Source organism: Leopardus geoffroyi, chromosome A1 (genome assembly GCF_018350155.1).
Source record: "Leopardus geoffroyi isolate Oge1 chromosome A1, O.geoffroyi_Oge1_pat1.0, whole genome shotgun sequence".
Classification (NCBI taxonomy): domain Eukaryota; kingdom Metazoa; phylum Chordata; class Mammalia; order Carnivora; family Felidae; genus Leopardus; species Leopardus geoffroyi.
The window spans coordinates 14,605,267-14,632,275 of record NC_059326.1 but is presented as its reverse complement, the minus strand read 5'-3'; the positions used below and the strand labels follow the sequence as shown (position 1 = coordinate 14,632,275).

At 43.4% G+C, this 27,009-nt stretch overlaps 1 protein-coding gene across 4 annotated transcripts in view; it reads left to right on the top strand.

The window, feature by feature from the left end:
* The window catches only part of DCLK1 (doublecortin like kinase 1), a 349,882-nt gene extending 338,261 nt beyond the window's left edge, over positions 1–11,621 (top strand). For 2 of the 4 annotated variants that reach the window (XM_045473943.1, XM_045473936.1), the window contains exon 17: positions 5,919–11,621. In XM_045473943.1, coding sequence (XP_045329899.1) covers positions 5,919–6,083 — 165 coding nt within the window. In that variant the 3' untranslated portion in view covers positions 6,084–11,621. The remainder of the gene's footprint in view (positions 1–5,918) is intronic. The other 2 variants (XM_045473962.1, XM_045473951.1) reach the window with 1 other exon arrangement.
* Positions 11,622–27,009: the final 15,388 nt, after the last annotated feature.

Below are 27,009 nucleotides of genomic sequence, written 5' to 3'. Positions count from 1 at the left end.
CCAGACACCAAAATCTGATGGATGTTAATTTCTCCAAGACTTCCAACTACTGTGTGTATAGCCACCTGAATTGTTGAGGTCGCTGGCATTGTTTCACCATTCCTTAGATTTCACACTTGATCCAGCAGCTCCCAAGGACACTGTGATAATCAAGAACTTACAGTCTGAGGTAGTGTTTCTTCTGTGTAGGACAGGTTTATATTAGTTTCTCCTTATCTTTTTATATGGTCATCTATGTGTACTGTTTGCCAGGATCCCCCAGTACGCTATTATTTAGCTGTAACTCAGTATACAGGATAGCAGTTGTTATTTGGTACATATTTTAAGTAACTAGATTAGAGCTTCATATTTGGTTACTACCAGTCAACTCCAGAATCTCAAGAGATTTCTTGCTCACCTCTAACCTGTGGTAATTAGCACCAAAATGTGATAATGCAGGCTTCAGATTCTCTTATGAGTTCTTAACAAAGTGATAACTTACTGAGGAGACACTTGGGAATTCTACTGCAAGGCCGTTCATGTCGGTTCTAACAAACCTACAAACTGAGCAAAATAACTAATAGAATAATAAATCTGTTAGGAAGTCTTAAGTTTTAATGGAACGTCCAGGCTCTACATGAGGACAAACTTCCCTTACAAAGACAGGCATTAAGGAGAGACCCTATTTGCTTGATACTGGGAATTTTGGTAATTGATAAAGAGGAAAGCAGCCTGCCAGAAATCATTGAAAGGGACCAGAATTTAAATTTGTGATGCAGCACTTAAGGGGAAAAGTGGTGTTTTGAATGCTTTTTGGGGGGGAGAAATAAACTGTCAGTTGGATTGAATATATATTGTGTAGCAATAACTTTTTAAAATTATGGAATAGCACATTGTTCTGTTATCTTGGTGAATTCATCTGTTTTGTACTACAAATGGAGTCTACAGAATTCAAGTGTAAAATCTGAACTGTCATACTATATATTTTTAAGTTTATTTATTTATTTATTTTGAGAGAGAGCGGGTAAGCAGGGGAGGGGCAGAGAGAGAGAGGGAGAGGGACATTCCCAAGCAGGCTCTTTGCTGAGCCTGATGCCAGGCTTGATTTCATGAACTGATCTCATGAACCATGAGATCATGACCTGGGCTGAAATCAAGAGTGGGACACTTAACTGCCTGAGCCACATAGGTGCCCCAGACTACATATACTTTAGAGGCAAGTTCATTTTATAGCCACAATTAAAATTCTAAAGCTATGATAGATGACAGTTCACCATGTTTTACCATCAGTTTACCACGACGAGAATTTTACAATAAGTGGTTGTTGAGTAGATAATGATATGAGTGTAAAAGAATATTAACTTTATGTGACATAACCATTTGATCATGCCGTATCCTTAAATATTAACTTGTGATGCTTTTAAGTTCTTACTCTTTTGTATTATAGAGTTGCTTTTGCATTATAGAGTTCCATTTTTTTTGGTTGTTATTCAGAAGGCACATAATCATCTAAAATAGTTTAATCCCCTATTAATTGAGAAATATTTAATATGTTTCTAATATGTGTGCCACAGTCGCCAGGCATTCTGGAAAATGCAAAGAAGTTTCAGATTCTACCATCGAGATTTGAGTTTGATCAAATCTCGGAACATGGATAAATTTGAGTGGACAGGAAGGAGGAGAAGTAATGTCAGATAGGTGAGCACTTGAGCCAAGATGTAGGGCAAGAATGAAGCGTACTCAGAGACACATCAGTTAGGACTTCTTTGATTGCAGGTGACTAATACCCAAACCAAACTGGCTTAAACAAAAAAAGAAATTTATTATTTCATCTAATCTGAAAGGTTCCAAGGTTGGGTCTGGCTTCAGTGATGGATGGATTCAGCACTCAGCCATGTCATGGTTTCTTTCCATCCCTCCACTCTGCCTCCCTATGTTGCCTTTAGACTGGAGCTTCACATGGTACTAGGAGGTAGGAAGCAGCTCCAAGCCCACCATCCTTCCACAATTGGGATTCATTATAAATGTGAAATTCCAGTGAAAACCTCCTTGCGTCCTATTAACTGGCTTGGGTAGCCCTGCTGAGCCAGTTGTGGATGTTGGGCAGTGCACTAGGCTCATGGTTGCTCCTGGGTCACAAGCCCATCCTTGCCCCACTTTCAAAGATGGGACTATGGTCATCTTCACTGGAACCACACAGTACAGGAGCAGGGCACATCGAAAGGGAAACTGAGGTATGGTTAACCGTAAACAGAGTAAATGGAAGCTGTGCAAGAAAATCAAGTGTCCGCTAATGGAGAACAGTAAGTCTGCAGGTAACTGAGTAATTACAAGAATGAGACCCTGGAAGTATGTCCTGTAAACACATCGTGAATGTTAGGACGAGAAGTTGGGCTTTATGAGGAATTATAAATAAATCGGACCTGGGGATAATTGACCTGTCAGCTATGTGCAGGATGGACGGGGGCTGGGTGCTTAACAGGGGAAATAATGTGACCTCTGTTGTACTTTCCCATATTTCAAAAGCTGCAATATTTGCAGAGTATCTATTGTGTGCTGTGAACTGTGGAGAACACAGAGAGGATGCCTAAGACTTGATCTTGCCTTCCAAAGAGTCTACAGTGTGGCAGGGAAGACAGTGAGTTAGAGGCGATTGTGATATAGGCAGGGTGCACAGCAATAGCAAAACTTAGGCTTCATGGAACACAGACAAGGAGGATGTTAGTAAAATGAACCACAGTCATGGAGCTGGAAGCAGAGTGGGCAGGAACCCAGGGAAGCAAGGCCTAAAGACAGTCACCCCCATCTGGAGCATCTTTGAGAGCAAGTTGTTTGGGAACCCCAGTCATTAGTTGTGTAGGCCTTGAGAATATTACAAGGACGTGGGTGGGTAGGAAACTGCCTTTGTGTCATCAGATACAAGCCTCCCTAGGGGTTTACAGGCCTGGAGTGGGATTGTACATGCTCGCTGTCCCTGAAACAGAGGGCTTGTCAGGCCAATCAGCATGGGAAAGCCCTGGTTTTTAGCCCTTTGATGCTGCTTGTGGTCAGTGTTTTCTCCCCAGCTCATTCTGGTAGGGAACAAGAAAGAGTGAGCTACTGGCACGTGGTGGCTCCATTTCATTCTGTTTCAACAGACTTCAGAGTAAATGGGAAGAGTTTTCTTTCTCCTCCTTCTGCACTAGGAGAACTGAGTGCTGTTCCTAGTTAGTGATGCGATTCAGGCAAGTCTCTCCACATGCCTGGGCTTCAGTTTCCCTGCTTATGAAGGCAAGGCATTGGACAAAGACCGCTTTATGAATTCTCTTTCCATTCTAAGAGTCTATGAATCCAACAGAAACAACCATCCCACCTTTATTCCGTGACATGTGATCATGACATGATAGATTTCTAGAAAGAACTGCTCTGAAGTTCCTGGTTAGTGGCGCAACTAAAAGCACGGGAGCATTTGAGCACCAGAGTTCATCTACCAGGGCAAACATTTAGAAGGCTGCTAACTAGAGAAAGTGGCAGGAGTGGCGAGACCTGACCGGTTTTAAAGGGGCCAGGGCAAGGGTTCTCCAGGCAGAACGACGAGTAAGGGAGAGAATATGGCTGCCCTTGAAAGGATCTGGAGAAACGCAAGTGAGAATAAAGGGAATGGGATCATCCAAGCACAGGCTCAACATTGAGTGCCACCAGCCTCTGCATAAACTGACTTGCAGGATTTATGGAGAAGTGGCCCATTTCAGTGACTGCAGCCGAGAGCATGATTTGGAGTAATTGAGTAGATTATGAGGAGATGAAATACATATGGAGAAGGTGACGATGAAAGGAAGAAGGAAGGGAGAGTGCCCTGAGATGAGTTCTGATGGGAGCTTGGTTTTGAATGTTTTTCTCTGACCTGCAGTTACTTAATTTTAAAATTGTAAGAGGGGTCTGGGGGAAAGCCTTCATTTCAGAGCATCTCAGCCATTTAAAAAGCATTTGCACATCTTACCTAGGGCAATTCTGGGCGAGCGGGAAGGGATTATTACTGTTCCTTACTTAACTAAGAACTGAGTAAATCGTTTACACAGCCAGTGATGGGCAGAGCAGGACTCAAAATTCCTGACTACAATCCCAATGTGCTTTTCGTCTCCACACCAGAAAGTCTCAGTCCACCAGTCAGTATGTATTCCGATGCCAATGACTTTTTCTTTCTCAAGAAGGCAGGAATAGAAATATTTTTTATGACCAAGAGGAGAGTTTATATTCCTCTTGGATTAACTACAGAATGGTTTTTATGTAAGTCAGACTAAATAGACGTCTATTTTTTTTACAAACATTCAAATCTACACAAACAGAACATTTTCAGTTTGCTTTGAAAGCAAAATACCATGTGTCGTAACTTTACCATGTTTTAAATAAAGTTAGGAATTTGGGTTTATGATGCTGAAAATATCATAAAGTCAGTGGGGAGAAGACCAAAAACTATATATATATATATATATATATATATATATATATATATCTCCTTAAAAACTTTGCAAGTAAAGGAATCAAAGGTGGATGTTTCAACAAACCAGTTATTGAATCATTGTGTTAACGATCTAGTGAAAGGAGAAGTGAATTATTCAGGTTTATCTTCCTCATTGATTTGTAACACTGCTCTTCAGTATGTGGGTAGTTTTTAAAGCAGAGCAGTTCAGCCTAACAAAGCCATTTACTGTACTGGTTCCTACACACTGGCACTCTTTTGCTCTTTATTACTTCATTTTGGAACTTTGATTGCCCTATTTTAGATCTAAGATTGCTCTAATGCTGCACCGCAATTGTATGAAGGGCTTAGTTTTCACTTTGTTCTCAGAACCAGGCTGGCTATAAATTTATCTCTGTTCTTTGAAGAAGCTAACAGTAAATTTTCAAGAGGAAAAAATGGTGGTACATATCCCTACAGAGGAAAAGTAATCTCTTAAAAGCAGACTAACCTCCAGGCTACATCCTTTTAAAGAGAGACTTTCAAACCAGGACGCCTTCAACTTTTATATGTCGTCTATATTTTTCTTCAGGCTTTGTACCTACTCTTCTGCTCTCTGTGTAAGGTTTCTCTGTAATGACCCCGTTCCTCCCCACACCCTTTAAATCTGTAATGAAGTCATGCGTTCCCAGTTCTGATGTCATAATAACTTCCAGAGCTACAGCTGGGTAGCACATCCTGGAGATCATCTGAGGTTTCATCAGGAAAACGAGGCATAGAGACCCGGAATTGGAATACCTACAAAATCAAATCTCTGTTTCATAAATTACCACATACTGCAATGAAAATGAACTTTGTAAAGTTAAATCCATGGGAGGGTTTCCGTTTGGTTTAATTGCACTCAAAGCAGTTCTCCATTTCAGGCATCGGTTTCATTAAAATGAAACAGTCCTTCCCAGAGATTCAGCCACACTCCCTCATCAACAGATAATAAGATAATTTAGAATGAGGAGGTGCTAAAATAACAGGATGAGCTCGTGGCTCTGTTTCCATGTCTGACAACTTCATCACCTTTCATCTTTATTATACAGCCGCCCTGAGCTGAATGTTGATGAATGAGGCACGCCTGGCGTCCTCCCTTGTCAGACACACGGGCCTGGGGCTCCCATTTCCCAGGGGCGCTCTAGCCCGCCTGGGAGCCACCAAGGGGAATAGATGTGGAGCTAGGGGAAGGCTGGGTAGGGCTGGGAAGAGGTTGAACCCACGACATCATCCATCCTGCCTGTGCCTCCCCATGTCACGACCAGGCGCTCTAAGGAGCTGCATTTGCGGGGAGCAGAGAGCTCCCCGGCCGTGGTGGCTCTTGGCAGCCAAAGCGAGCCACAGTGGAACAGTTAAGCTGGCCAGCATCTTTTTCTGACCTCACCAAGTTCCAGAAAGTGTTTCTTTAGCCACTTCCTTCAGCCTAATTGTCCTCTTTCTCATTTTATGCCCCTGCTAGACCACCGCTCTTGATAAGGAGAGGCAGGTTTTCCGACGAAGACGCAACCAGGATGTGAAGAGCCGGTACAAGGCCCAGCCAGCTCCACCCGAACTCAACTCGGAATCGGAAGACTACTCCCCAAGCTCATCCGAGACTGTTCGCTCCCCAAACTCGCCCTTTTAAGAAGACCCTTTGACTCGAAGTCCTAGCTTAACCCTTTGAGACTCTGAGATTTTTTTCCAAATTTATGTAAAACGGTTTCATCTGATCTATCTAGCACTCAATGCTTGAATGGCAGAACAGAAAGCGTGTTTTCTGGTATCGTTGTAGCGATTTCTCTTGGCTCAATGAGATGACCACACGTCGTTTGCGAAGATGGCACCTTGCTGCTAACAGGGTCCTCAAAGGGTTAAGGCTAATCTGCAACTTTTTTAAACATAGAAGCAATGAATGTGTTCATCAGTCAAACTAGGATCTGCAGTATGTAATATAGCACATGTTAACCCTCTGAGTGCATAGGATTTGACGGAGAACCCCTGGGGAAATTTTCAGGCCTCTGGATGTGTACACACGTGTTTCTTGATTTTGCTGCAGATCAAGGGATGTTATTAGATGCTGAGATGTCCAGACGAGAAGGACATCTCGAACGATATCTTGCTTGTCGTTTTTTGTGGGTTTAGAATATAGCAGGCTTATAACTTAGACGGAAGACCTCCTCTTTCACAATCCCATGATGAAAGGGACTTTTTTCATTCGAGGGATGACTGTCAGCTGCCGTGAGCCCTGCATCCCAAGCGGAGGCAGTTGGGTCTGAGACAAAACAGCCTGACCCCAGGAACTAGATGGCGCCCCCTTCCCCCAAATTCTCTCCATGTGAAGACGGCCTGATGATGCCCCAGAAATGCTGCTTCCACATCAGCTGCTGCTAGTTCCAGCACAGACCCTCGGAAGTCACCATATCTCATCTTGTGCTTGGTGAATGAGGGTCTGCCCGCTCAGGATGAGACATCTATAGGAATAAAAACAACTGGTGGGAAAGAGCAATAAATTGCCAGGTGCTCTATAGGGCTGGGGTTTCAGACAGAAAGAGGAAACGAGATCCTGTTCTTTTTCTTACCTGCTTTTCACACACTGCAGTCTTCATTGTGAAATCCGTGTAGAGTATGAAATCCATACACAGGAGTCCGGGGGCACAGGGATGCTAGAGGCAGGTGCTTTGCAAGGTGGCCAAGGAGAAAGCACAATCCAAAATGTTCTAAAAATGGGCTTTAAGAAATCAACCCATTGGTAGGAGAATTCCACGTGCACCTTTCGGTTCCCTAAGTACAGCCTCCCAGGAAGAACAGGATGAGGACCTCCAAGGTACCCCTGAGAATAAAACTGCTGTTCCCCAAGATGACATTTTAATCCCACTGTCTTTAGCTGTCCACAGAGACATGTTTTTCTCCCTTTGGGCCAAGTCCTGTCTGAGACCTGCGTTTTCACTCCCGTTACCAAACCTTTCTCAAAACCCAGCCCTGTATCCCCCATGAGTTTCTTCTGGAATGTGTCCCATTTCAGAATGGGGACCTGCGGCTTCCAGTGTGTCACTGCAGTGCTTAGAGAAGAGGCTAGCCACGGTGTCTTGGAGACAGGGATCCAGCTCAAATGTCCTGCTAAGGTTTGCTCAGCAATGTGATCCAGGAGACAACCAGTGAGTGATGGCTCATGAAATTGGCAACTTATTGTCTCTGTTTTGAATATACTTCAGTATCTGAAAGTCTTGAAACTTGTAGAGTCAGTTCTTTATTTTCAAATAGACATTGGTCTTCAATTGCTGCTTTTCACTCTTCAACTCATAAAGTATGGTCTGTATTAATATATATTTTAAAACCACAACATGTCATAACTTTTGCAACAGAGCGTCCCCAATTTTTTGCTCTTCCACATTTTGGTTTATCTCTTTGGTCTGTGTTGTCCTGACATGTAAACAGTAGATTATTTATTGAGAATCCCCACCCCCGTTTGAGAGAGTTCTGGAATGGTAGCGTACTCGTCGCAAAGTAGCACAAGTCGGTTAGGTTTGGGATGGGGGAGGGGAGGACCGAATACCAGGAAGGGTGTTGGTGTGTAGGTAGATACCATATTAGTAAAATACCTTGAACCGGTCAAAAATTACTGCTTTCTCTAGACCTATAAAGCAAAGCACTATCCTGAGCCTAAAGAGGAGCTGTATAGGTTGGCCTCAACTTTAAATGTGTGAATATGAAGAATCCTATGGGCAGAGACCTACCTGCGATAGACCGTCACTTTCGTTTCTTTCTCTGAATTACTGTTTTTCCCATGGGAGTTACGTATATTGCTACAACCTCCATGTACAGAGCATACAGTGCAAGGCTCAGGCCTGTTTCCATCCAAGTCTAGGGGGACCATGGACCCTGCAAAGCTGTGGAGTGTTTCCCGGCACACTGCAGGCCGGCAGCTTGGAGGAATGCAGGGCCCATTGAACATGGGGATCCCAGCGCATCGCTGTAGAATTTGAGTGATTTATGCTGAATAAACAGTGGAATGTGACCTGTCAAGTAGAAATATTGAGTAATCAGATGGAATGCAATCTTCAGCATTAAGCTATTGAGATTCTGAATGTCAGAGATGTACTCAGAGGGTTAACAGACAAGCACAAGGCATGCTGATTACATTGGTGTATCCAGACTGCTTTGCTTTTAGCCAGTGCTTTCTAATTTTTTTCACAACATTCTTGGGATAGTTCAAGTTTGAAATAATTAAGTGGTGGTGTTCTTTAAGGAATTTCTATAACCAAATTGATCTTATTTTTTATTTTACTTTATCATAGAATATATATGTACCATTATGGCAGTGTATCTCTGTAATTATCAATTTAATCATTGCCACAGTGTTTCCATATTTTTTTCCTAAGTATTTAATATAGCTCTTATGGTGGTGGCCTGGTGATGGGGACTGTCTTTCCTTTATTGATACATGACCAACCATATGGTATCTTCAAGGGAATTTTTAGATTCACCTTTTCAGTTTGGTAGTAGACTAATTAAAGAACTTCTTCATGGCTTGCATCATGTAAATCATCTCTGTTAGATGAGAACTGTTCATATTGATGAACACATTTTTTCTCAACAATGTAGCAGAAATCATTTTCTTCATCATAATCAATGAATACGTGATTTGCTCCGATCATTAGCAGGAAAAGTAAGATTTCAGTCGTTGAAAATGTTTTTACCGTAGCCCTCACCTAACTTACACGTGGTGCATATTCAAATAAGCAGAGAAAAAAAAATACAAATAAACTGCTGAAAACACTTGGTGTTTTGTATTCAGTGAGACCTTCTCGCAATGCCCAGCACCCCCATGGGTGGTGGTTAACAGGCCTGTCAGATATTGTTGAAAGAAGGCAATATATCCACGAATGAAGGCTAAAATTGCAATCCTTTACCCTTTGAGGCATATTTCAGTTGGAAAAAAAAGAGAGAAGAAAAGAAAAGAAAAATTGGTTTAGCGTAGAGAGTCACAGAGCTACTGTGTGACCGAGGCTCAGGCACATTAAATCACGGTCGTTTGCTGACCAATGGCACCCATTAGACAACTCTGTACCCCACGCTGAAGTGCCATTGTGCTTGAGGAACAGCTTTCCTAATATTACTGTGTTGCTGCTAGCCCTTCTCAGGGTAAGGATCTGTCAGCGTTTCCATGATAAACTTCTGTTTTCAAAGGTTTTTAATTTGACCATAAAAAGGTGCCCCAGGCTGAAGTTTGCTGTATAGGGCCTGCACCAAAGAGTGAAGGTTTCACTTCCTTCTCTTTTCTGCCTAATTTTCCCCCAGAAAGGGGCAATGACAACAAAAAATTGGGTTGTGTCCCCTTCTTCACTGTAAGTTCAGAATTTTGGAAAGCACCAAGATCCAAGATGGTAGTTTTAATGTAATGATTCATTTGGATGTGGGTTTAAACAAAAATTAATGAGTCACCTGGCATATACTGTAGATAACATCTTTTCTATAATTTGTAAATTAATTTTTTAAACTGCTACATGATTTTTTTTTTTTTTTTTTTGGTCCAAAGACCTTTAAAAAACTTGAAGTTGGTCTGTTCAAAGGTTAGCCTTTCCTGCGTGTTGTCTGCCATTTCCATTAGGAGTTTAGGGAAAATACTCTCAGACCGACCCTTACTTTGCATGGAGTGATAGAGGGTCAGATATATGCTTCTGTTGGAGATATGGATTTCTTTATTTAATCATCACGAAGCCATTCTTGTCTGTTGGGGGAAAACGGTGATTAAAAGCACTTCCAAAATTAACATTTTGTCAGTTCAGATACGGTAAGAGCATAAATTAACACACTTTACACTTTTTTTGTTGTTTAAAGGCAAATAAATCAACAAAACTTGAAGACACTAAACATTTGATTACTGCAAATGTGCTTTAAAATTGGCTCAATGGTGCTTATACATAACACAGTAACAAATGGGGTTCCTAGGACTGTCAGAAGGAATCTTTAATTTGTATGTAATTACATACTTGAGGAGGAGGTGCTTTTAAGCCAGTCTTTTATTTTTTAATCATCTCAAATATGCAACCATCCATCCAGTAACATTAAGGGTCGTAAACTGGTGGGAAACAGGAAATTCAGTGTAGAGGCTTAGAATACCTCCGGTTAGAGTGGGGGGGGGGGTTCTCTCCCTTTGGTTTTGTTGTTGATAGACTTCAACACTGGAGCTGCGGTGATCATTTTTCAGTGATCGAGCTTCTAACTGGCAGGTGTTTTGATCATGAGGTTTGCAATATCTTGCCCTTGGAGACAAGAGAGAAACCTAGTTTCCTTCTTTTTCCCTAAAGGAAAAGCGATCTCTATAATTAAACCATACCTGTAAATTTCCTCAACATTCTCTTTTGGTCAGCTGAATGGAGACCCTTAATGTTGCTTTAATGTAAAATTGTATATTTTTGTCTGTGATATACTTTATTAATTTAAAGTAAATAATAGTTCTAAAAGCCTTCACTGTCGGTATTAAGAGAAAGTAGGATTTTAAAAGTGATGATAAAGACGCTATAATGTCAATTCATTCCAGTCCAATCGAATGTGGTAAGAAAAAGACCTTGAATAGTTCTCTAGGGACAATTTCTCACTTGCCATTGACATTAATCTTTGATGTCTGCTCAGAAAAAAATAAAAAGAAATTGAAACTGGTCCAAGGTTAGAGTCATATCCTCGATAACTATTTTTTTTAATTTTATTAGGAAATTAATAATAGCCTTTTTCATTCTGGCTGAAAGAAAATTATTAAAGGATTAGTTGAGTGTGAAATTAAATAGTATTTTGCTCATGCATACTAAAAAGGTGGGCTAGGTACTTGATGTGTTTAAACAAGTTTCTGGAAGGTTTCAATTTGGTGCAAGAAAAAAATTCAATGTTTCCTTTGAAAATACTGAATTTATCAATTGCTGCATGGATCAGATGGCATAGGTTAATCTTTGATTTTCAGAATCTTAATGAAATAACTTTCAAACGATTTGTATCCGTGATTAAAGCTGGAATGAGATCAAATTTTTTCCCTAATCTCTCAGTTTAAGCTAATAAATGTAGGTTAATGTGGAATGAAATCATCTGTGATATATTATGTTTATTTATCAACTGAGCTTTTTTGATGTTGCCTGTTTTTATGTAAAACATGTTCTTAAAGTTAATAAAATAATAGTACTTGGTGTATGAACTACTATGTAATGCCCTAGCTGCAGCGTCCACTCCTCAGTTCCCTTTGTCATAATGGAGTAAAATTTCATTTTAGTTCAATTCATAATTGACACATTCGGTCCACGAAGGAATAACCCAGCTGTGTTCTTGGGGGGAATTCTCTCTATGCAAGGCTTTAAAAATTAGTCATGCGGTCAGAGTGTAGCTTTCCCACATGTCCCCCACAGCAGAGTGTATATTTCATGGGCATAATTCAAAAACAACTATTTCAAAAATGTCCCTTTTCATATATTACCTTCCTGCCTGGGCCAGTGACTTGGATAAACACAAAGAAATCAAATACCATTCAGCCCAATTTTATCCTTCAACCTACGTGCACAAGCTCTCCAGAGAAAAGTGTTTTATCCGCTAACCTGTAATTAGCTGCCATTTTTATAGCAGTTTCCCATTAGGCATTCCATGTGCAATATTGACCTTAGCAAAAATTGCAAAACTGTACAATGGAATAAAGTTCTTTCCCATGTTAGTTTTTCAATGCTAGGAGATTGAGAAGTCGGCCAGCAAAAGTGACTGCGGGTTCCCTGGTGTCCTGTGAAGGCGCCAGAATGATCTCCAAGCACTTGTAAAATTAGCAGTCACCTTCCCTGCCATCTACAGGCTGCTAAGGTGGCTACTGTTTTCCCTTTTGCTCCTCTGCAGTGAAATCACTGGGTCCTTTCTGGGCTTTTTGTGCAACTGCTGTAAAACAATAGCTAAAGTGATTGCTTCCTAAGGACCATTACCTTGCTTTATGAGGCTGGAACCCCCTCAAAAAAACCTGCTATCAGAAAAATGGGCCCTGATGCAGAAACCTCAAACACCAGCCACTCTGGTGTTTAAGATGATAAAACTGCCACAGGAGGAAATTGGGAGAGAAAGGTCTCCCACGACTCCTCCGGAAGGATTGGTAGTTGGGAAGGCGGGGCTTCTGTACAGATAAGGAAGTTATGCAAATGGAGGTAAATGGGTAAGAAGAAACGGGGAAAGAAGCATCCTGGGACAGTTCTTGTAACACCTCCTTCAACGGAAGAAAGGCTTTGCTGTATCTTAGAAGGTGGCTCATTCCCCCAGCTCCAGGAGGAGTACTGAGGGAAGATGAGGAACCCCGCCCAGCCAGCTGGACCAGCCAAATCCACGCTGGCCATCAGCACTGTGACAGATGTCCCTGCCAGCTTGCCTGCACATCCAAATCATTCATTCAAATGTTTCTTGAGTAAGTGCCAACGACACGGCACTTGGTTGGGGCTTAGGAAAGAAAAGGGAATCTCTGTTGTCCATTTTGATTTTTACTACGGATCAGAAGACTTTAAAGGTGAGAAAATATGCCTCTAGCTGGGAGGTTTGGCCTTTATTCTGGGGCTCCTGGTCCAGAGTTCAGACAACATAGACAGACACACCCACATCCAGTGAGACCTTGTGTTTATGGCAGCTTGGATTTTCTCACTTGAAGATGTATGTTTACCATCTGCCTGTTCTACGGTGCACACGCCCTGTGGTACTCTTGGCTTTGCTCCTGACCTCTGAAGTAGAAGACCTCCCAGAGTCCTCTCACCATCTGTAATTACCATGCAATTTTAAACCCTGTCGTAGACTGATACAAAACTGTGTCCATTTATTCAACAAGAATTGTCAAGTACCTACTGTGAGTGACGCGTTTGTGGGGGCTAAGACGAGCAAGTCAGAATTCCTGTTCATAAGACTCTCAGATCTAGTGAGAAACCTTCTACTTTGGATGTCCATGGATGGGGGAGACTGATTTATCACTCACAGATGGTGGAACACCAGTGTGTCAGGGGCACAGCATCCCTACCGGCCCGCGACTGGCCCTCTCAGCATGTGTAGACTGTGGCTGTCTGCAAGCCAACCATCAGTCTCATGCAAATAAATTTGTGGCCCGTTCTATTACAACAATTCATATGTCACCGTTAGAAAAACCCTAGAAGGAGGGGGAGAAAGGAAGGGAAGGAAAGATAAGAGAGGGAACGAGGGAGGGAGGGAAGGAGGAAATGAAGGCCGCTGAGAACACAGGTGCCTCAGTTTTATGACCCAGTGTACCATTTGGAGAATTTCAAGGGAAAGAAAAATATTAATGTCTCACAGTGTGCTTCTCAAAACCAGTCTCAGGAGATGCTCTGTGGGAATCATAGAACATACCTTGGTATAAATACAACATGGCTTTTGTCTCTTCCACATTCTTCAATCAAGTGAATGGTCCCCCATGATAGGGTGAATAAAAGTAAGATCTCATCAATGGCACCATCCCTGCATTTCTTCAGGAAGCAGGAGGTGGGGTGTTTCCCCAAAATGTTCTTATTCCCACCCTTTGCTGTCCATTCTCTCTTTGACTTTCAAGATCCCCTTGGAGGACCCATTTCCCACCACCTGGAAGAAGAACATTCCCTAAACCTCCACTACTAATGGAAATTTCAGCCTGAGGGACCCGCTCCCCCATCTGCCATCCAAGCCAGATCATCTCCTCCCATCTACAGCAAGTTCCTCTCAGGTGCCAGTCCCTCTGTGTGATCCTGGGTCACAGGTAACACACCCAACCGCTCTCTCTGCCATGCCCAAGTCCTGTGTAGGAAACAAGTAAATGGAGAGGAATCATCCAGAACGATCAGGGCTGTGGCAGAGAAAAGCATGAGACTCTCTGAGAGCGCTTTGCAGTTCACCTGTGATGGGGGGATTCGGAGGACACTACCTGGAGAAGGTGCCCTTGAGTGAGGGCCTGAAGAACAAGCAGGAGTCAGCCAAGAGGAGGAAGATCTTCCAAGCCATGAGAACATGCATAGAGAACGTGAAGGAGCTCAGAATCGGCAAGATGGAGTCCTAGAGTCTGTCCAGTGAGACCAGGGTACAGCCCAGGGATCTGGGTCTCATGGGCCTGTGGCTGTCAAGCCAGAGGACAGGCGTGGGGACGGGCACATCTCATTGTGTGTGTGGCAGGTACACTTAAAAATGAAATAGCTCCAGATGCGGGTCCCCAGGAATTGGCTAAGGAGGAAGTGGAGCAGGGCAGACGGCTCTTGAGGGAGCATTAAAGACACTTTCACAAATAATATGGATCCTAATCACCCCTGCACAGCAGTAGCAGAGGGCAACTTCCCTTTGCCAACAGAAGAGCAGGCCATGTGTTAATCCTTTCCTGTGAGGAGTAGAACCCCCATCTCACAAAGCTTATCAGCCCACTGCTCACAGGGAAAAAAAAATCATTCTCTTGTATGTTGCTCATTTCTGGGAAAAAAAAAAAAAGAAAGAAAGAAAGAAAGAAAAGAAAAGAGAAATTCACTGACCCTGAAAATAGCACTCTTGCTCCTTCTTCCTGGACAAATCCACATTGTCACCTTTCCCTACAGCAGGGTGATAATTAATGTTCCACCCAAGAGAGATTTCGTTATTCCATCAGAATTACCTATTAATTTCCTGGATTTTTCTAAGTAGTGAACTTGTCATTGCTGGCACATTGTTCAGAATGTGAAATACCCTTTCATTTTCAACAGGTAAATCAAGGCCCCAAACAACCCAGACATTTTTCAATTTCCTCTCTTGACATGGTCCCCATTGTAGATGCTCCACGTTTTAACAGCATTTTCCAAATCATCTGGTCTCCTGCCGAGTAAACCATTTTGCTTCATCAATAGCTTCTATTGCTTCTACTTCCCTTCCTGTAGAGGAAGGTAACAGTTCACACTGGTCTGTTAAGTTGGAAAACTGAAAATTTCCTGCTCAGGTTGGGAAGGGAGTCTCATTCACATACTTGCAGCCTCTGATTTGCTCAAGGTCCTGCCATGAAGCAGGTTTTGTGGGTTCTCCTGAATCACCCATACATGGGCGTGCTTTTCTGCAAAAATGTGGACAGGTTATGTCTGCCTTAATATTGCTGCTTCTCAGGGCCCTCTCGCAAGAGAGCCTTCCTTTCTCAACATAGTCACAGTGAAATGTCTGATGAAAATACACCAAGGTGGAGAAAAGGAAGGAGGCAGATATCACCTAGGCGACCTGAGTCTGTAGAATGCCCAGAGTTGCATTCAGAAAAGTGGGGAAAGCAAAGACCCATGGCCTGGGTGACCAAGCTGCCGGAAGGATGTTTGCTGCTGAGCCTTGGATCTCTTTACTATCAGCTGAGCAGAGCCTCTGGAACCCTCTCTTAACCAAAGCCCAGTGCACAGGGATGGTGCTGACAGGAGCAGAGGATGCCCTCGGGCCTCAGGGGTCACTGTTAGTCCTGTTAGGATATCCTGTTAGGATAACACTCAGTATTATCCTACTCAGCTCTAGCCCCAACCTGTCATCAGGGCTTGCTCTCATGGATAAGAGGAAGGCCAGAGTTTCACGGGGCCACGTCAGGCCTCCTACCACAGGCTCCTGCCCAGCTCCACTAGCCCGTGTTGTAGCACAAACAGCCACATAAAGCCTGATATTGCCATGGCTTCCACCGCTCAGTCCCGGGCTTCAACCTGCTCTCCTCCCCAGGGTCCCATCTGCTGCGGAAATCCATGTGGCTTCCCCACCATAAATGCACAAGGTTTCACTTCGCCTTAATGTGGTCCTAAATCCAGACTGGCCTCTGGGCAACTCTAGCCCTGGCCTCTACCATGCCTCTTACAGTCTGGAGCCTTGGGGATCATTTCCAAGAAGGTTAGCTTTCACAAGAGAGGCTGTGTGCCCCTATTAGAGAAACAGATACCGTTTCAAGGTAGTCAAAAGCACAGTTGGTGGGTAAGCTGTTTGCTGTTTCCTGCCCTGCGGGGCCTGAATATGTCCTGAGAAATGTCCCAACTGTAGCAACTCATCACGATCTCTATGTGAGCCAGGGACCCTGTGACATAGAGGTGGAGCTTTTCCATTCTACAGTCTGTTGCATCAATGTTTGGCTTTGGAGCTCAGACCCGCACCACCACTGCTTCTGCGCTGCTGTGTTAGCAAGTTCATTTCCCCAGTCCACCTCCCCAGAGGCAAGGGTGCCATTGCTAGAGTGCCTGGTGCTGTTATTAACTAGTTATCCTGCAAGTATGCGCACGGGTATGGGTGTGTGTGTAGTCTGTGTATATATGTGTGCGGTATATATGCACTATGTGTATGCATGTGGTACATGGGGGGAGTATGTGTATGTGTGCATATGTGTGTGCTGTCTGTGTATGCCTGTATGCGTGTATGTGTGTATGTGTTTGTTGTATGTGGTATGTGTGTATGTGTGTGTTGTATATATGGGTGCATATGTGTGTGGTATATATGTATATGCATGTGTGTATGTGTATGTGTTGCATGTGGTATATATGTGTTCATGTGCATGTGTGTACGTGTATGTTGTGTATATATGTGCACATGTGATGGTGTATGTGGTATGGTTGTATCTAAGTGTGCATGCATGTGCGGCATGTATATATATGCGTGTAGTGTGTATGTGCATGTAGGGAGCATGGTAATTTAAAAAAACATGAATCTACATCATACAGCGCAGCAAGCTTCCTGCTGGAGGCAGCTGAACTATCTAAAACGTTTGCCATCTTATTATCCCCCATAAAGATTATCCTCACTCTCCCACTGTGTCAGTCTTAATATCTGCTGTAACATGGGATTTAGTTCCTGGCCAGAGCCGGCCTCCTAGAGCTCTATTTACTCTCCTACACTGTCTTCCGCTTCATCATTTGCCACAAGCAGGGGAGGCAGCCGCAGTAACTTTAGATTTGAGTAGTTAGCCTCAAAAGTCCTGCCGTAAGTCAGAAAGGCACAAGCTGGCACTTGGAAAATGAGCTGCTCCTCTTTAATACAAGTTACTATATTTTCGGTCCCGGGCAAGAGTTTCCTGTCTCCCTGCCTTCCCCCAGTGCCAATGCTCTTCACAGATATGTGATGTGAAAGGCTGCCTGGCGGCTATTGGCATCTTAAAACTGTTTACATGTGAAATCACCAGACCATTATCTTTCTTCCACGTGAGGCCCAGCTTTAACAATCTGCCAGTTGCCCTCGATATTGACTTTCTTTCTTCCTGTTGGTTTGGCTGACACTAGCATGCCTGCTGGGAGTGCTCGCAGTGTCTCTGGAGAGCAGAGGGAGCCCGCCCTGCCCCTTGTCTGGTGACGGGTCGTAGAAGGGAAAGGGCCACATTTGTAAGTATAAAGAGGGATGCAGCAGATGAAAAACTTCTGGGGACAAGAGCTTGAAATTCCCCTTCTCCTGAGAAAACCTGTATGCCTGCATTTGGTTTCAGCCACACCTAAAAGCCAAGTCTAAACTAGGGCTTCCAAGAAAGAGAATTCTAAGTTCATAAATCATGGAGAATTTAGTCCAACATCATCTTCCGGCCAGAAGTTACCTGGGCAGAGATCTCTTCACAGGCATCAAACAGCTTTCCATAAACGTTCTGTCAGGATTCTAAGACAGCAGGTCATCAACAAGGACGCAATCGAGAGAATCATGAGGGTTTTGACACCATCTGGGAACACATGTCTCTGCACAGGCTCGGGGGTCTAACAGTGTGATGTGTCTGCTTAGAACATCAAGTTCAAAGTCTGGCATGGCAGGAAAATGGCTGATGAGGATATCACAGGGAACTTGTACGACTTATTCAATAATAAAGAGGCATTAAAGGGTTTTAGTTTGGGCATGACATGTTGCGATGCATGTTTGTAAAAGATGCCTCTGTCAACGTTGCGGGGGAGTGTATGAAAGGGAGCGTGACTGGCAACTGGAAAACCAAGTAGGGGACTCATAATATTTTAGGAAGATATTGTGAAGTCCTAAAGTGGGCACTGGCAATACGAATGGAGAGGAAGAAAAGCGCTAAAGAAATATTTAGAAGGCCAAAGGAATCGGCATTTCACTCGGGTGACGCGGTGACAGTGGAATGACTAATACAGGAGAGAAGAGGACAAGGGGTGAGTTTGGTTTTGAGTATGTCAGGTTTAGGTGATTGTGGAGCATCTGAAAGAAGATAACCAAGAGACACAGGTCTGGGCTGGACACGGTGATCTGGAGGTGGAGCAGAATAGTGGTTGTTGAAACCTTAAAGGGTAGATGCCATCACACAAGGAGACTTATGAAAGTATGTAGGAAAGAGGGCTGAGGAAGGAACCCTGGAGACACCAAGCAGGAGAGATCCTGAAGGAAGCCAAGACATCAGATACCTGAGGGACTGTGGATCAGAAGTTAAGGGTTCAGGAGCCAAGGGAAGAGGCAACGAGGGAGGGAATGATGAGTGGTGTCAAATGTAGTCAAGCAGTTTCCTAAGATAAAAAGCGAAGGGTTGTGGGAATAAACATAGACCAACCAAATGAAACAAGCTATTTATGCAGAGTTTGCTGTAGCAAAGGAATCATCCACCATCGCTTGCCTTTGGCAGAGACTCACAGGCAGCCAGAAGAGTGGGAGGGGTTTAGCGTAGAAAAGAGAAGGCTGCAGGTGCCTGATTGGAGGCTGTTGCCATGAAGCAGTAGGTGGGTTAACTGGAAGGGGAATATCCTAGGGGTGGCTGGGTTGGCTAAGAGTCCCACTTTGGCTCAGGTCATGATCTTACAGTTTGTGAGTTCAAGCCCCACATCGGGCTCTGTGCTGACAGTGCAGAGCCCTCTTGGGATTCTCTCTCTCCCTTTTTCTCTGCGCCCCCCCCCCCAAAGAAGCTTAAAAACATATCCTATGGGATTGGTTAGGATGCATATTTAGTTTTCTCTGGTTGGTCCTGAGTTGGAGTGGGGACAAAAATAGGGAGGCTGTCAGCTATTGGTCAAATTCTGACCATTTGGGGCTGTTATAAATTGTCGTTAGGGATGGCAATCTGGCTACCTGCAAGCTTGACATATAGTAGACTGGCTGTCTGGGCTGGTTATTATAGATATGGGGGTTGGTCTCCTGGGCTGGTTGCTGCAGGGTGTGAGTCAAAGTTCCATTTTTTTTAAGTTTATATATTTATTTTGAGACAAAGAGAGAGAGAAAGCCGGGGGGGCCGGGGGGGCGGGGAGGGGCGGAACGCATGAGCAGGGGAAGGGCAGAAAAAGAGGGAGAGAGAATCCCAAGTAGGCTGGCTCCTTGCTATAACAGAAGCCTGAAGTGAGGCTCAATCCCCTGAACCCTGAGATCATGACCTGAGCTGAAACCAAGAGTCAGATGCTTAACTGACTGAGCCACCCAGTCGCCCCAAAGTTCCATTTTTATATCTGGGCCAGCATTGTCCATTTGTACATTCAGTCTCTCAGGGCACTAGTTTTGGCTTCTGGGAGGTTTACTGAAAGCACTTTCAGATATGACAAGAGAATGGAGCCTACAGACACGGATAGGAAATAAGCGCATGTGGATGGAGAATGCGTCCCCTGCCCTTTCAAAGACATTAAAAAACATTTTTTTAATGTTTATTTATTTTTGAGAGACAGAGACAGAGCATGAGTGGGGGAGGGGCAGAGAGAGAGGGAGACACAGAATCAAAGCAAACTCCAGGCTCTGAGCTCTCAGCACAGAGCCCGATGTGGCGCTCCAACCCACAGACTGTGAGATCATGTACCTGAGCAAAAGTTGGACGCTTAACCCACTGAGCCACCCAGGTGCCCCCAAAGACATTTTGTTAAGAGCAGGAGTAAAGGGTGACAAGCTTCCAAGATGTATTTTGTTTTTAAAAGAATGAGTGCACCTTGTTAATAGCCCAAGAAGAAACCTGTGTAAAAGCAAGTAAAAATATAAGACCTGTTGCACTTCTCCCTCTGCATGTCTCATCTGGACCTCGAACGCATCAAGTTCGAAACTGATCCCCCTCAGTCTTTCTACAAACAAGTTCTATCTCCTATGTGCTCGGGGTTAGTTGGTGCGCTCCCTGCCCCAATGACACAGCCCCTCAATGAGTCACTAAGTTCTAGCAGTTTTACTTCTATACGTCATCACAGCCACCCTCGGCTCTTCAGTCCCTCTGGTACTGCCTTGGTTTAGGTTCCCATCATATCTCCACTGCACTGGTGTGACAGGTCTCATACTGGTCCTTTCAACACCTGCCTATCCCAACTCAGAACTACTGACTCAGCTTTCTTTTTAAAATTCAAATAATTTTATTTTTCTGCTTATATTCTTTAAGTGAAGCCCACAAAACAAATCGCAAACTTCTTAGGCATTTATTCATTCATTCCATAAATAGTTATTAAGCACCTAAGATGCACCAGGCATCATGTTGGGTACTGAGTATACAGTAAGGAGCTAAATGAATCCACCCTCTGGTTCTTGAAGTTTGTAGTCTAGCGGTGGATAGACATTAATTAAATAATTGCACAAATATCATTTCAACTCTGGGGAGCACATCATAGTTGACCCTTGAACAATGTTAAGGTTGGGTGCCAACCCCCACACATGCAGAGATTTTCAAATAACTTGTGACTCCCCCCAAATTTAACTACTAATAGTCTATTGTTGACTGAACATAAAAAGTCGATTAACACATATTTTGTATATGTATTAATACCGTATTCTTAAATCACCTAAGCTAGAAAAAAGAAAATGTTATTAAGAATATCATAAGGAAGGGGCATCTGGGTGGTTCAGTCGATTAAGCGACGGACACTTGATTTCAGCTCAGGTCATGATCTCACACTTGGTGGTATCGAGCCCTGTGTCAGGCTCTGTGCCCACGGTGTGGAGCCTGCTTAGGATTCTGTCTCTCCCTCTCCCTCTGCCCCTCCCCTGCTCACATGCATGTTCTCTTTCTCAAAATAAATAAACATTAAAAAAAGAATATCATAAGGAAGAGAAAATACATTCACAGTACTGTACAGTCTTTCCTGAAAAATATCCGTGTGTCAGTGGACCCATGCTGTCCAAACATGTGTTGTTTGAGGGTCAACTGTATTATAAAGGATAGATGCAGAATACTATGAGAGAAACTGATAGGGGAATTTGATGGAGATGGGGAGGTTAAAGAAGTCTTCCTGAGCTGAGATTAGAAGGATGAGTAGGCGTTAACCAGGTAAAAGGGAGAAAAGAGCATTTGTTGGAACAATGTCAACAAAGCTTCGGGGGTGGAAGGGAGCATGGCCAGCCCAAGAAGGTGAGATCTGGCCAGTGTGGAGGGAGCACGGTATGAGACACATAAGAGACGGGCAGTTACGTGGGTCTTCCAGGCAGAACAATGGTTTATCTTTAACGCCAGAGTAAGTGAGGGGTTTTAAGCAGGAGGCAGGGGTAGAGATCTGATCTGATTTTCATTTCAAAAGGATCACTCTGGGGGGGGGGGGTATGGAGAGTGAAGGCGGCAGGCTGAGAAGATAGAAACAGAAGGCTGTACAGAGATGAGAGTGGAGAGACTCAGTAATGGTAGTGGAGAGGTGGATACTGACATTTGGGAGCTATACTTAATGGGGCTTAAACAAGAGTAGTTTGAGCAAGAGTCCACAGGGATGATTCTAGGTTTCCCCCTTATAGATATGGATAATGTTCCCTCCTAGTCTCTGAGTTAGGGAACTCTGGTGGAGAGCTGATTGAAAGAGCAGAGGTGGATGCTAAATGTAGTTTCAGACATGTTCTTTTTGAGGTGAGTTTGACACACCAAAAGACCTCAAGCATGCAGTAAGTTATATTAGTCTGGAGCCTAGAGGACACAGAATGTGTAAGTGGTCTACGTATAGGAACTAACTGATGGATGAGAATGCTTGAGTATAGAGTAAGAGGAGAGGAGTTAGGAACCTTAAAGAACTTCAGCCTATAGTGATTGGGTAGAGGAGGACATGCACAAGAGAAGAGACAAAGAAGCAGCTGGAGAAGAAGGAAGAACCCAGAAGAGGGCTGTATTGTGAAAGCCAAGGGTAGAGGGTACATCAGAGACAAAAGATAGATACAAATCTGCTGGATTTAGCAATATGGAAGTTATTAGTTACCTTGGCAGTACTTCTCAACCCTTTCTCCCAGCAGAGTACAAAGTGATATTTGTATGATACCCAGGGGTAACCAGACAAGGCTGCCCACGGCTGGATGCAACCGGCCCAGAAGCTCCAGCTTTCTGGGACCCACCTGACTGCCCTGAAGGGTAAATGATCGTTAGCTTGGCCCACCTCTAGCCTATTCTCAGCATGCCAGTGAGAGGGTGAGAAGCTGTGCCTTATAGGAAAGTGCAGTTTCCAAAAACTGATGGATCCTAGAAGCCAGTTTTCAGAGGGAATTGGGAGTGTCCAGCAGGACAACTACCATTGTACCACTCCACCAACACCAAATTCATTATATTCTGGAGTTGTGCAACATGGTGGCCTGTGGAGGGATGAGTATAGGGTAAGGAAATAAAACCAGAGAAATATAGCTAACTCTTTATTTTTGGCTGAGCTTTGGCTGAGAATAGAAAGCTAGCGATAAGACTGTGGCTGGAAGGAGATGAGTTAATTGTGTTATCTTTTTTTAAAACCCAAGGAAGCACTTTTGTATTAAACAGCTAAACAGACGGATGCATTGAGAGAAAGGAATGACTATAAAAGCCCAGGCAGCCTCAACATCATTCCTCATTAGGGCAAAGCAAATCAAAATATCAATGAGATGCTGCTTCACACCCAGTGGGATGGCAAAAAAAAAAAAAAAAAAAAAAAAAAAAAAAAAGCAGACACTAACGACTGTTGGAGAGGATACAGAGAAATTAAAACCCTCATACATTGCTTGTGGGAATTGAAAATGGTGCATCCACTTTGAAAAATAGTTTGGCAGTTCCTCAAAACATTAAAGGTAGAGTTACCACACAACTAGCAATTCCACTCCTAGGTATGTGCCCAAAAGAATTGAAAACATAACGTTCGCAAAAAAACCTGTACACAAATGTTCGCACCAGCATTAATCGTAATAGCCCCAAAGTGGAAACAATTCAAATGTGATTAACTGATGAGCAGATAAATAAAATATGATCTACCATACAATCAAGAGTATTCTGACATAATGGGAGATGAAGTACTGATTTGCACCACAACACGGATGAATCTTGAAAACATCACACTATAAAAGAAGTTACTTACCAAAGGCTCCATATTGTATAATTCCATTTATATGAAATATCCAGAAGGAGCAAGTCCAGGGATTAGGGGTAGCTGGTAATAGGCAGTGACTGCTAGCAGGTAGGGGGTTTCTTTTGGAAATGAAGAATACCTTCTAATTTTAGTATATGTGCTGCCGAAGCGAGCACGAAGAATACCTTCTAAAATGATATAGTCGTAAAAGCTGCACAGCTCTATGAGTATGTTAACAACTCCTGAATTGCACACTTTAAAAGGGTGACTTCTATGATATGTGAAGTGGGACAGATCTTCCCAGAGCAGCTGCCAATTTGAGTGAGGGAACTTCTGCACAACTGGTGAATGCTCCTCCAGGTTAGTGACACTGGGGCCCCACTGGTCAGCCCTAGGAGGGACCAGCGACAATGGACACTGAAATGCCACTGCCCTCAGCTAAAACCATTATATCCTAGTAAAGCTGTTATTTTTCAAAAGGAAGACTTTTTATGTCCCTGTTCCCTCTCTCCTGCCTCATCTGCTGCCTCTGGCCCCCCATTCCCCCAACACCCCATCCCTCCACCCAGTCTAGTTCTAGTCATCCTGTAAGATGCACTGGTGCATCTCCATTCGGTGAAGTCTTTGCCAACCACTCCCACCCCCACCTGCAGTCAGTAAACTGGGTCATTCTGCTTTGTGCACCGCTGTACTATTCCATACTATTCACCAGTAAAACTCATTTCGCTGTAGGGCAAGCATGTGTTTGCATGCCTGTCTCACTTTATTGGAAGGTCAGTGTTCTCACTGTCTCTCCCCCATGTTTTTCTCTGTAGCACTTAGCACTGCACCTAAAAAGAAGAGGGCTTAGCAAATATTCTGGGGCGAAAGGATGGCAGGATGCAGGGAGGAAGAATGCCTTAATAAGCAGTTGGATTGTCAGTGAAGGAGAGAGAGCTTTCAAATAAAATGTTATAAAGTACTGTAGCCCTTTGGTGAAATAAGCCAGAGAAAGACAACTGCCTTATGATTTCACTTACATGTAGAATCTAAAAATACCCCAAACAAACTTGTGAACAAACAAAAAGCAGAAACAGACCCATAAATACAGAAAACAAACTGATGGCTGCTGGGGGAGGTGGGGAGGTTGGACAAATCGGCAAAGGGGAGTGGCAGATACAGGCTCCCAGTTATGGAATGAGTAAGTTACAGGGATGAAAGGTACAGGGCAAAACAATATAGTCCCTGGTATCGTGACGGTGTTATATGGTGACAGATGGTGGCTACCCTTGTGGTGAGCAGAGAACAAGAGCATAGCCTTGTCATATCACTATGCCATACACCTGAAACTAACCTAACATTGTGTGTCAACTATACCTCAATTTAAAAAAAAGCACTCTAGCCTTTCCATTAAAATACATAAAGAAATAACATTTCTTGTGCCCACACACTGGCTAAGGTTCGTCAGTAATGAACATTCATCAATAGTGAACAAATAGTGTGTGGCGTGTTAGCCCTGCTACCCTCTTCAACCTGGTTAGTGTAAATCTGGACATTAATAAAGTTCTGTAGAAAGGATGTTCAACAAATAAATGCTCTCAGTACAAAAAAAGTAAATACAGGCGGGTGTCTGGATTCTCGAACCAAGAGACACCATTTCGATGTGCTAATAGCTGCAAATAAGAACCAGAGTGATCAGTTAACATTAAGGAGAGGTGCTAACTAAATTTTGGCATACGTGGAACTGAAATAGCAGATCGGGAAGAGTTTTGGGTAACAACAATTTCAATAGACCCATAAAGCAGGAAGTTGTTCAGAGTTGATATTTTCCTCTTGGCAGTGAAAATGCTTGTATCATTAACCCTAGAACTCCCAGATGCCACAAACATAAAAGCACTGAAACCCACACCATGGCAGTGAGGAGTTATATCTCCCTAAGGGTAGTGATTAGATGAGTTACAATTTTATTGTTGAAAGTTTTAAGTACATCCCAAATGGTTTCTTTCTTTCTTTTTTTCTTTCTTTCTTTCCAAAAGAAATGCATGTTCATTGTTGAAAATTAGACATTATGGGTAAACCAAAAGAAGGGGTAAAAACATCAGTAATTCCACCACCAGGAGATAACTACCATGAAGACATAAGCATGTTGCTTCTGGTCTTTAACAAAAATAGGATTATCCCATATTTACACACATTTGAGGCAGTTAACTAACATTTATTGAGATTTCTAGATGGAAGAGATGCACACATCAGTAGAACAAGAGGCAAAACTCCCTCCCTCGTGAAGCTTATATTTTACCTGGAGGGAAATACACTATAAGAATAATAAGAAAATTATTTACTGTATTTCACTGAATTTCAGACACCACTGGTATCAGTTATTGTTGCCTAATAAAAGGCATCAAAGACAAACCATGGCGTAAGTCACTGTTCTGCGGGTCACTTTCACCTGGGCTTGGCTGGGCGGTTCTTATGATCTCTCCTGAGATTACTCCTCTGATTCACCAGCAGCTCCCTAGGAGCTGGGCACTCTGCTTTCAGCGTTTCTGGCTGTCAACTGGGGCAATAGAGGCACCTGGGCCATTTGTCTGTCATCATCCAGCAGGCTAGCTTGGGGCTGTCGTATGGCAGAAGCAGAATTCCAAAAGAGAGCAAACATACACAAGGCTTCTTGAGGACCAGGCTCAGAGCTGGCATCTCATTCCGGCTGTAGTATCTTTTTTTTTTTTTTTTAATTTTTAAAAAAATTTTTTTAATGTTTATTTATTTTTGAGAGGGAGAGAGACAGAGCACGAGTGGGGGAGGGGCAGAGAGAGAGAGGAAGACACAGAATCTGACGCAGGCTCCAGGCTCTGAGCTGTCAGCACAGAGCCCAACGCGGGGCTCGAACTCACAAACCGTGAGAGCATGACCTGAGCTGAAGTCGGACACTTAACCGACTGAGCCACCCAGGCGCCCCCCGGCTGTAGTATCTTTCTCGAAGCAAGCCACCACAGCAGGCAGGTAAGGAAATAGAGGAGCCACAAAAGAGGGGTGGATACAAAGGAGGGAACAATCACAGCCATTTCTGCAAACAATCCATCACCCCTCAACTGTAACATGCACCATCATCCTATGCGCTACTCTAAAAGAGAAAAGTGGGGCGCTTCTCTGCCTCACTTGGTGGAGCCTGCGACCCTTGATCTCGAGGTCATGAGGTCTGAGATCTATGCTCCACACTGAGCACAGAGATTACTATAAAATTTTTTAAATAAAAAAATAAAAACAAAAGAGAAAACCTGCCGATCAGTTGGAAGACATCGTGATTGTCAGTTGTATCTCAGTATCAGAAATGTTTAACTGTAGAAATCATAGTGCATCATTGATCAATGAAAGATGGCAAATAGAAAGTCCAGAGTCTACAGGAAAACGATAGAACAAGGAAAGGTGATTGGGAGTGCT